The 12052-nt window shown below is 34.6% G+C and overlaps 1 protein-coding gene across 4 annotated transcripts in view; it reads left to right on the plus strand.

Moving 5' to 3' along the window:
• LOC137412533 (plastin-2) overlaps nt 1-12052 on the plus strand; it is a 220229-nt gene that overhangs the window by 63294 nt on the left and 144883 nt on the right. For all 4 annotated transcript variants that reach the window (XM_068097857.2, XM_078767613.1, XM_078767612.1 and 1 more), the window contains one exon: nt 9989-10067. In XM_068097857.2, the coding sequence (XP_067953958.1) occupies nt 10001-10067 (67 nt within the window). In that variant the 5' untranslated portion in view covers nt 9989-10000. The remainder of the gene's footprint in view (nt 1-9988; nt 10068-12052) is intronic.

Consider the following 12052-nt stretch of genomic DNA (forward strand, 5'->3'; position numbering starts at 1 on the left):
GGTTGAGTATGCACTGAATGAAAATATTGTATTTGTTCTTATTCCATCGTTATAAGCACCATCAATCAAATCACAATGAATTAATACTGAATTTATACCGGAGGATATTTGAATGACATTATCACTGTAAAACGTTCCGTTAGTTTCAATCTTTTTTGAAGAGAAACCCAATAGCTCTCTAAACGATTTTTCAATCGTGAAATCAACTTTATAATTATTTTTAAGTTTAATAGTTGATTTTGAAGTGTGTTTTTGAATATCTATTACAATATTTTTTGGTTCATCACCTTTTTCTTTCATAAGGCGAGAGACTTCAGAAGATATTTGAGAAATCTCGTAAGCTCCGGGTGAAACTGTTATAGTTTTATATCCACTTCCTGGATTATAACTAAACTTGTTGTTTTTCTCTGTGATATTAAAAAGGGTATTGTAAGTCTCCATTGACAACAAAGAAGCCTCATATGAGGCAAGGGGGTCAAGTTGTAGTGGGTAAGGGAATGAAGCTGTGTAATCACTCGTTGTGAAATTAAAACTAAGAATTGTGCTTCTCATCTTATTTAATATCTAATAAAATATCTTCTGTATTGACATTTATTAATTATTTTCATATTCATCAACTGATCTAAAATGGCGGATGTTTCATTAAAACAATTGTTGTTTCCAGCCTTCTTACTACCTAACAACAATAATAACCTATTAACTAATTGTGATGGGTCATTTGGAAGAAAACTTACACCCGAACCAATCTTACTTAAAGCATCAATAATATGTTTCTCGTTCTCATTCTTCTTTCTTTTACCAGCAACAGAAACTCCATAATCAAGTGAGTTTAGTAAATCAATATATACCCTATCTTCCTCTCTTTCCATATCAAGTGGTTCCTCGAAATATTTTGAACCGTTTAATCCAGAGTTTGTTAGAAGAAACATTAATCTTGGAGTTAATTCAATATTTGGTTGAGTAGAACTTAAGAACACCAATTTATCATTAAATATCAATACCTTTTCTTTCACAAGATAAAACTGTGCTGGTTGTTCTGTTGGAATGAGACCTGCTCTGGTTTTTGAACCCACCGAATATTCATTGTTTTGAAGAGCTTCCACAACATAATTAGGGGGTTGATTTACCTCCTCAAGTTTCCGAAATAATCCTTCGTCATCATATTCTAATTCCCCAAGTTCTTGCTCCGTCATTTGACTAAAATCTTTGAGCATTTGAAGTTTTTTCGGAGTAAATTCTACCGTGGGAACTGTAGGTGAAATGGAAAGAGACTGTTGAGTTTTTAAAAGTGGTTAAAAAAATTTCTCTTGTTTTCTTTCAAAGGCTTCTTCACCAGTTAGTTTTTGTCTCCGTTTCTTCTTTATCTCTTCCTGTTGCTTTACAACTTTTGAAACCAACTCTTGATGTTCTTTAAACTTCCTTGCTCTTTCTTCGGTATTCATTTAGTATTGAAAAATATCATTTAGTATCTCATCTTGTTTCACAACAATATATTTATATTTTCCAATCGTGTGTTTCATGGACCCCTCAAATTCCTTCTTACTACATAACGTAGAACAATTATTATCTCTCCAAAAATTATTTACATCTGTGGAATTCAACTTAAATAAAATAAAAGTATTGGCATTGTTTCTTATTGAGCGTCGAGGGAGTTGAAAATATGACTGACTGAGATAAATACAATTACAGGAAGAATGTCTCCCTCTTGTATAATAGCTATCCATTACCGTTTGGTTTCTCTCATTAACACAATCGTCAAAGATAACGAGATTCTTTTTTGATTTATCTAAATCTTGAGGTGAAGGTATATCATCCGTATTATCACTGAGAATACAAGTTATGGGTTTTGGTTTAGGTTTCTGTGTATCACAACATAATTGTATTACATCATCAATATTATAATCATTTAGTTCGTTTTGAAGTTTAAATATACCAATAATGTCTTCCTTTTTAAGACCCGCATTAAAACCCTGTGAGAGCAGTTGATACTCGTGTTGAAAACTTGACTTTGTAAAAATTATTAAATTATCATAATCTAAAAAATTAGGACTAAGGAGCATCTTTAAAAGTAAACAGGTTTTTCCACATCCGCTTGATCCGACTATTAGACATCTTAATGAATTTGGAAGATTTTTATGCTTGTTAAATTTTATCTTGTTTTCCCAAACGGGTAAAAAAATCATTCATTTATATATTTGAAAAACAAGTCATCTGACTTTTTTTGAGCTTTTTTAGAAACCCAATATCTTATCCTGAGTTCAGGTTTAATTTCAAGATAATCCATTATTTTATTTATAAAGTATCTTGCATAAACATTTCCATTAAAATTATTTTGAATCATAAATAACAATAAACCCTTATACATTTCCCCAATACAAATAGTCTCTTCCCTTGAAAGAAATGGTGTATTATCACCATAATACTTAACATTCCTCTCTCTTATTAATCCTGTAAAGTATTTCATTTTTGGTTCTAATTTAAAAGAGTTATATATTTTTCTATATTTTTTATTATCATTAATTAGAAGATAATCACAGAATAAACATTGTTTATATGAATCCTCATCATTAAGTCCCACTCTATCACAAGCCGGACAATTCTCTAATTTATCATATGGAGAGTCTGGAAATTCTAAATATCCTTCAGAACTTATCATATTTATATAGTAAATTTTTACTTAAACTAAATGTGTTTTTTTTAGCTAATAAATACAATGTTTCAAAACACAAAAGACAAATTTCAATCAATCTCTACTTCAACGGAAGATATAGAAAAATATGTCAAAGATGTTAAATTGAATAAAGATAAATATGGCAATTTTTGGATAAAACCAGTTATGGAAAATAACATGAGTTCCTTTATTTAATTTAAAGGACAAAGAGCTATGTTAATTAATAACTCCATTAAAGTAAATTTAACAAAAGTTTCTCCTCTACTCCTGGTAATTTATTCAAAGCTTGAAAAAGTGATCGATCATGATACTTTGAAAAAGAATGATAAGACCATTAATAATTCCAGAGGAGACATTTGTATTTTCTTTAATAAATCCAAAGGGTGTAGATCTAAGTGAAATGAATGATGTTAATATTTCTGGTGAAATGTCATTTCGTTCTATGATAGTTAGAGATTATTTAAAGATAACTTTTGATATTAAAAATGTCGAGATTGAATCTGTTAATGAAAGAAAGTATATAGATATTGATGGGAATATTTTTCCTGATAATTAAATATGAGTCATTACAGCAGTGAAGATTTTACTATTTTATTGAACTCGGACGATAGTGATGATAGTATTTCATTGAACTCAGATGATAGTTATGATACTAATAGTTTGTACTCAAATGATAGTTAGGCCAGATTAAAAAAAAAGAGTTGGTGATCGTCCTTTTTTCTCAAAAGTTCGGGTAGGGAGGGAGGTTTAAATTTTTTTTATTTTTTTATTTTTCCTACTTTCCATTGAGTTTTGTTGACATGGAAAAATATGAAATAAAGACTCCTTTCTCCTCAAAATGATTTAATTTCTTCATTCATCTCACAGATTTACAGACATTGCCCAAATCTCTATGAAACACAGTGTTTGTGTGATTTTGGATGATGTTGAATGTCCTAGCTGAGCTTGGTAGTGAAAGGGCAAGACACCTGTACATGTATATCCACCATGACATCGGAAAAACAGATAAACACCATGCCCTTGGCACCTTGAAACTATTGAGCATGTTGAACAAGATTTCTGCCACGCTTTGGTGCTGGCTTTATAGTACAAATGTTACATTGAGGGTATTGCCCTGCCTTTTCAACCAAATTATCCTCAGTACCACAGTGGATGCAGAGCATTTCATAGCCAGCAGAGTAGTACGCTGGTTCTATAGGGGAAGCACAGTTCAGATTGGCACGAACATAAAGATCAGCGAGTCTGGTATCCTGTTCAGGATCGTCATCACCATTGTTGTTGATCTCTGTGAACACACTTCCGCAGCTGTAGAGAATGGTGTCCATAGCAGCACGAATCAATAGATTTCAGCGGGAAAAATCTCACACAATAGCCGCCATGAATGGCTAACGTAAAATGGGTGAAGTTGCCCGAGGCACTTGGACATGCGACGCTCTGCGCAGCATGCCTTGCGCAGCACGCACTGCGCAGCATGCACGGCGCAGCACGCACTGCACAGCATGCGGTGCAGAACGGCGCCAAATTTGACTGTGAAAAGATCGTTTTTTAATGATTTATTTCAAAATAAAAAATAAAAAAAGTTTCGGGTCGGGTGTGTTTCGTACGGTCGGGCGGGGACGATCACCAACTCTTTTTTTTTATCTGGCCTTATGATAGTAGTTTTATTGATGACAATAATGAATCAATGAGTGATAGTATTGATGATATTATTGTTGAATTTTGTGATGGTAGCTTTATTGATGATAATTTTATTGTTAAATTTAGTTATGATATTGAAGATGATAATTCAGACTCTGATGCTGATAGTATGGAAGAAAGTGATTCAGAATAAGGGCTTCTTGCGATTTATGTTTAAGTAAAAATACATAGATAAAATGAATCAAATTTCTCACTGTACAAAATGTCAAAAGAATGTTAAAAATCTTCTCAGACATGAGATGACTTGGGAACATCTACTTCCAAAGAAAACTACACATTGCGATACCTATCATAATGATGTTATCCACTTTAAGAAGCAAACAAAGGAGTGGAGAATGAGACAGGATTGGTATATTAATGGAAAACATAATGAGTGTGAAAAGTACCAAATTAAACAGTTGGAGATGATCATGAAACAAAAGGTTCTTAAAACACATATAAGGTTAAATATTAAGACTGGTTTCTTTGGTTATGAAAGGGATTATGAGTGGACGGAGAACTTTGATGGTTTTCAAATAATTGATGGAATAACAGTTTATTATAATTTGAAAATGATATGTGGAAGAGGTGGATCTCAAACAAGGTCTCTTAGAGAAGTATATCATTTTATAGAAGCTCAAAAGAAGAATAGTGATCCCAGGGTTTTGTTTGTAAATATTCTAGATGGAGATGGGATAAGAGGACTGGAGGGAAGTGAAGATGGAAAGGTGTTTGTAGGGTGTATGAAAGAGTGGGAGGGATACTTTCAGGATTCTTGATGCTATTAGAGGGTTATAGAATGAGGGGGTCAACTGTATACAGATGGGTGCACCAGAACTCTGTTATGTATCCTACAATTAAATATGAGTCATTATAAAGATTTTATGACTCAGATGATTCTGAGTGAAAAAGTGTTTTAGTTTAAGTATAGTTTCATATATAAAACGAGCTGTAAAGCTCAAAAGTGTTTTAGTTTAAGTATAGTGATATATATAAAACACTACACTTTCTCACTCTTTAAATATGGTTTATTGTGATACTTGCGAGAAGGAAGTAAAATATTACAAGCGTCATATTCTCACCGCAAAAACATATACAACATTCTTAACAAACTTTCCCCTCTTCCACCTAAAACAAAACATTGTAAGGTCTGTAAAACAACCATCCTCAAGAAGGGGTTTAAAGCTCATCTTAAAATTTACAAACACTCGTCAAAATTGTTAAAATTGTTTACTATTAGGATCACTGATGGTGCTTACAAAGGTCATATCAGAACACGCATATTTGACTTTCATCCTCCTGGCCCCAACTCAATTGTTGAGGCTGTGGATATCATCAAACCCTCTGTGAAAGACCTTATTGAAAAGACTGTTATTGAGTTGAAACCAATCAAGTTCTATATGGGTATTAAAATGAAAATCACAAAAGCAGATCCAATCACTGGTGATTATTACACTGATGAGGCTGACATGAGAACTAAGGCACACTTTATATCTTCATATCAATATTTTAAAACAACAGGAGTCTATGGTCAACTGATTGCACAAGAACAAGAACTTGAACACACGATTACTGGAAGTGGTTGGAATATAGATGAGATACTATATATTGATATTCATATTCTTAAATCAGATCCTCTAAAAGCTTCTTCTTACATTAATTTACCCAATGTTATCAAAAATAGAAAAGCAGTTATAAATATCAAAAATAAAGACAATAAATGTTTTCTCTGGTCTATCCTGGCACATTTACATCCTGCTGGTGATCATGTAGAAAGAGTATCTCATTATGAAAAATATGAGAATACATTAAATATGAAAGATCTAAAGTTTCCTATGGCTTTAAATGATATTCCTAAATTTGAAAAGATGAATAATTTATCAGTTAATGTTTATGGTCTAACAGAAACAAACAAAGTCCAGATTCTGAAACTTACTGATGATCATAAATCTTGTCATGTTAATCTTCTATATTTTAATTCGGAGGAAAATTCACATTATACATACATTAAAGATCTTTCTAAATTGGTTCGTACCCAAGTATGTAAAAGGACAAATAAAATATTTGTTTGTATGCGTTGTCTTAACTTTTTCCATTCACAAGAAAGATTAGATAAACACTCAGAGTATTGTGGAGAACATAAATCAACGGTAATCAATATGCCTAAAAAAGGCTCAAAGATTTCATTCAAAGATGAAAAGAAAACAATGAAACATCCATTTGTTATATATGCTGATTTTGAAAGTATTCTAGAAAAAATTAACACGTGTCAACCTAATTCTAAAAAATCATACACAAATAAATATCAAAAACATACTCCTTGCGGTTTTTGTTATCATATCAAATCATCTGTTTGTGATGAATATTACAAGTTAGAAACGTATAGAGGTTCAAATACCTCAGAGGAGTTTGTGAAACGACTAGAAAAAGACTGTGTTCGATTAACCAAGATAATGAGAGAAACCAATAAACCAATGTCCTTGACGAGTGAAGAGAAAAGGGAATTTAGACAGCCAAAGGCTGCCTGTCATATTTGTGAGGAGGAAATTAAGGAAGGACTAAAAGTTAGAGATCATTGTCATCTCACTGGTAAATATAGAGGTCCGGCTCATCAAAGTTGTAATATTAATTATAAACTCCCCTCTTTCATCCCTGTCTTTCTTCATAACAACGCTAATTATGATACTCATCTATTTATTAATGAACTTTCAAAGACCCCTGGGTCTATAAGTGCCATTCCATCCACGGATCAGAAATACATTTCATTCACAAAAACAATCTTTATAAAAACAGGATTTGACTTTAAGAAAAAGAAAAATACTTATGATATGACTAATATTAGATTTCTTGACACATTTAAATTCATGGCTGATTCACTGAAGGAATTGGTTAAAAATATCAAAGAGTTTTCATGTCTTTCTGAATATTTTCCTGACAATGATTTACTTACAAAAAAGGGAATTTATCCCAATGACTATATGGATTTGTTTGAGAAGTTTAATGAGACAAAGCTTCCATCAAAAGAAAATTTATACAACAAATTAAATGACAAACATTTAAAAGATAAAAAATATTTACATGCTCAAAATGTTTGGAAAAAATATAACATCAAGAATCTTGGTGAGTACCATGATTTGTATCTAAAAACTGATGTTCTTCTTCTCGCTGATGTGTTTGAGGCTTTCAGAACAATCTGTCATTCTGGATATGGATTGGATCCTGCTCACTATTACACTGCTCCTGGTCTTGCTTGGAGCGCGATGTTGAAAATGACAAAACAAGGTTTTGGATTTAATAACAGATGTTGACATGCTCTTGATGATTGAAAAGTCAAAAAGAGGTGGAATTTCACAAGTCTGTTCAAAGAGATATGTTAAAGCAAATAACAATTACATTCCAAATTATAATCCATCAGTAGAGAGCTCCTACTTGATGTATTATGATGCGAATAGCTTGTATGGCTGGGCAATGTCTCAAGCACTTCCTTATGGTGGTTTAGAATGGGTGGATGAAAGTGAATATGATGACGTTTTAACAGATCTAAAAAATTTAACACAGGAAGAATTAGATGAATCAAATGATGGTTATTATTTTGAAGTTGATTTGAAATATCCAGAGGAACTCCATAACCTACACAAAGATCTCCCATTTGCTTGTGAAAAGGAAAGTCCAAAGAAGGAGTGGTTAAGTGATTATCAACAATCATTTAATGTAAAGGGTAAATCAACAGAGAAACTTCTTACTACACTTTATGATAAGAAAAATTATGTTATCCATCAAAGAAATTTGAGACTGTCTTTCAAAGGGCCTCCATGTTGAAAAGATACATAGGATTCTCAAGTTTAATCAGAGTCATTGGTTGAAAAAGTACATTGACTACAACACCAAAATGAGAACAAATGCTACAAATGACTTTGAGAAAAACTTTTATAAGTTAATGATTAACTCTGTATTTGGAAAAACGATGGAGAATGTTAGAAAGAGACAAAACATTCGTATATCAACATCATGGAAACAAGCATCAAAATTGATTAACAGACCAAGCTTCTCGAGAGTAGAAGTTTTTACAGAAAACTTTTGTGCGGTACATTTGATGAAAGAAAGCGTTGAGATGGACAAACCTATTTACATTGGTACCTCAATACTTGATTTATCAAAGTCCTTGATGTATGATTACTTTTATAATAACTTGAAAAAGAAATATCAAAATGATGTTAATCTACTCTATATGGATACAGATCGTTTTATTTTAAAAATTAATACTGATGATGTTTATTCTGATATGAAAAAAGACATTGATACTTATGACACTAGTAATTATAGTGAAAAGAGTGAGTTGTTCTCTAAGAAAAATAAAAAGGTGATTGGAAAGTTTAAGGATGAATTAGGAGGACGTGTTATGAGTGAATTTGTGGGATTGAGGTCTAAGGCTTATGCTTATAAATACATTGGAGAGATTGATAAGAAGTTAAAGGATAAGAAATTGAAGGGAATCAAAAAGAGTGTAATAAAACAAACTATAAATTTTAATAACTATTATACATGTTTAACAACAAAGAAAGAAGAGTTTAGAAAGATTAATGGAATAAGAAGTTATAAACATCAATTATATTCAGAAGAGATAAATAAGAAAGCATTGGGGGCTTTTGATGATGAGAGGTTTATTTTAAAAAATGGAATTGATAGTCTCCCTTATGGTCATAAGTATATAAGTGATAAGATATAAGTGATAAGATATATAAGTGATAAGTTATATATATATAATGGGTTAGGGGTTTTAAGGGGCTACCGCCGCCTTTTTCCCTATCAACCAGACTAATGGAGGTTTAAAAATGGTGTAGATAAGAACATTAGCTGTTGGATCATAGGTTCATAAGGCCAGAAGGATCATAAGGGTAAATATTTGTTTATGAGTGGTCTAATGAAGGAGGATTGAGGATAGGGTGGTCTAGGATCGTTGATACTTGGTTCATAAGGTCAGAAGGATTATAGGTTCATCATATAGAAGGATCATTGTTTGAGTGGTCTAATGAAGGATAGGTGTTAATGGGGATTTGGGGTGGAGATATAGAGGCGTTTGATTTGAGGAAAATTAACATGTAAGTCAATGGGGTCCAGGATCAACATATATACACTACTGATGTGGGTCGAACCGCATGGACAGGGATGGAGATAGCCCACCGGACAACCATTGGGGCATCTGTGGAACGTGATGGTGTGAGAGTGACCTTACACAGATGTTCCGTTATGATTTGTGGACTCTCGTTTTGGGAAAAGAGCCATGGGATTGATGAATCGGGAGATTGGTAACGTGTATTATTTTCCTGTATATATCTGAACGCAGTTTTCCATGTGGTTGATTTAACAGGTAAGACTGCAGGGCTCTTGCGCCGCCCTCCTCCATCCCGCGCACTTTTGTGTAGCTTTTTGTTTTTGGAGTCTGCCATTGAGTTTTCGCCTCGAGAGCTAAGGCCTTCGCAATCGGCTTCCGTGACCGTCTGATTTTAATCAAAGGCGGCCACACGACAATATGTATGTATATAATATACAGTATATGTAACGTCTAATATGTATGTATATAATATACAGTATAATGTGTGTTTATAATGTACAGTATAATATGGTCACGTGTGTGTGCAGGACTTCGACAGAATGCCAAACATTGCACACATCACTCAGGATGAGTTGGAAGAACTTAGAACTGCCTTCGCAACAATCGGTGAATATTAGTAATAATAACAACGTGATATACAATATGATCATTTATACTTTTTTCAATCAATTTGTTCTGTGGTGGTTTTCATTTAAAGTAAAATCTCAAATCCCTTTACAAAGAATGAAGAGATATGAAAAGTATAAATGTAGACAAGTTAAGTGTCCAAAGACGGATGATATGAGGCCGAGTTGTGTGCATCCTCGATTTCCTTGCATCTTCCTCTTGGGGTGACGATCTACCAGGAGATACCCGCAGTTAGACCGTGACTTTAATGAACGTGTAAGGTGTGTCGAGTTCAGAAATGTAGGAAGCAATAGATATTTTGTTTTAAAGATCACCAACGATATTATAAAATCTACATGCTTGTGTACTGGGAGTCAAGGAAGTGTTTTAATTTTTGGAGTGATGGGAACAGATTTACGAGCTTGAACTTCGAGCCTGGCTCTCGTGTAAATGTGTTGTCAGGGCTTGAGAGAATTAGCAGGTCGTCCTATTCACAGGGAGCTGTGCAGATCCAAGCGTCGTGTTACGAGAACATGAACCTGAATTTCAGGAGAATCTGATTCAACTATGAGTGGGTTTGAGGGATATTGTGCTGATGGAAGAAAACAGATTGACAGATATTTGCTGATATGTATGAAATGTTGGAAGGTTTTGAGTCCATAATGATACCTAGATTTGAAACTACAGAAGCAATCAGATGTTGATCCATAAGTTTAATGATCTGAGGTTGAATCTTATTAGGGAAGGGTCAAAAGGGTTAGAACCAGCAAATGAATGAACATCCATGTTTGAAGTTCGGAAAGAGTAATTCAGAGTTGTTAATGGAAGCGCATCAAAATCAATGGGCAGGTGGGTATTGGGATCGTCACCATAGCGATGAAAGCTGTTATTGAAATTCCATAGATTGTACCAAATGGTTGCAGATCAAGATAAAACCAGATGGTATTCATAGAATACTTACACTGCGCAGTCATCTTGTTGCGAGCCAACTCTTCTGTTTTTGAACATTTTTTTTTCTTTGATCCAATATGGCTGCTGCCAATCATAACCCTAACCCTAACCCTAACATGACCAATGGCTTGATCTCTGACCATCAATTTGGTTTCAGACCTGGTCACTCTACTCTGGACATGCTGCTTCTGCTTTCTCAACAATGGATGGAGGTCCTCAACGCCAAACAGGAAATTAGAGCTGTCTCCCTTGACATTTCACGTGCCTTCGATACGGTCTGGCACCCCGCTCTGCTCACCAAACTCTCCTCCTTTGGTATCCATGGAAATCTCCACGCACGGCTGGCGGACTTCCTCTCTAGTCGAAGTCAACGTGTGGCCCTGAATGGGTTTCTCTCATCTCCTCTTCCTGTTCAGGCTGGACTTCCCCAAGGCAGTGTTCTGGGCCCTGTGCTTTTTCTGGTCTTCATCAATGATCTCTCTGACTCTCTTGAAAATCCTCTCTATCTCTTTGCTGATGACTCTACTCTCTGTCACTCCATTCCTCATCCCTCAGATCGGCAGTCTGCAGCCTCCTCACTCTCTGCAGACCTGGACAAAATCACAGACTGGGCAAGCAAGTGGAACATGTCTTTCAATCCTGACAAATCTCACACTCTTACGATGTCTCTCCGAAAAGACCAACTGGACAACCCTCCCATCCACTTTCTGAATAATCCTCTCCAAGAAGTTCTGTCACTCAAGCTTTTGGATCTCACTATCTGCCATGATCTTTCCTGGGAAAACCACATTTCAAATCTGGCCTCCAAAGCCAGTCGCCGCCTGGGCATCCTCCGTCGTGCGAAGTCCTTCCTTGGCACACCTGAGCTCCTCACCACTTACAAGGCTTTCATCCTCAGCTCCATGGAATACTGCTCTCCCCTCTGGTCTTGTGCTCCTGCCTCACACCTAGCTCGTCTTCACGCTGTTGAAACCAAAGCGTTCAGAATCATTGGAATCTCCCGCGATGAAGCTAACTCCAAGGGCCTTTCACTC

The sequence above is a fragment of the Myxine glutinosa genome, chromosome 13 (genome assembly GCF_964187855.1).
Source record: "Myxine glutinosa chromosome 13, kmMyxGlut1.1, whole genome shotgun sequence".
NCBI lineage: Eukaryota > Metazoa > Chordata > Myxini > Myxiniformes > Myxinidae > Myxine > Myxine glutinosa.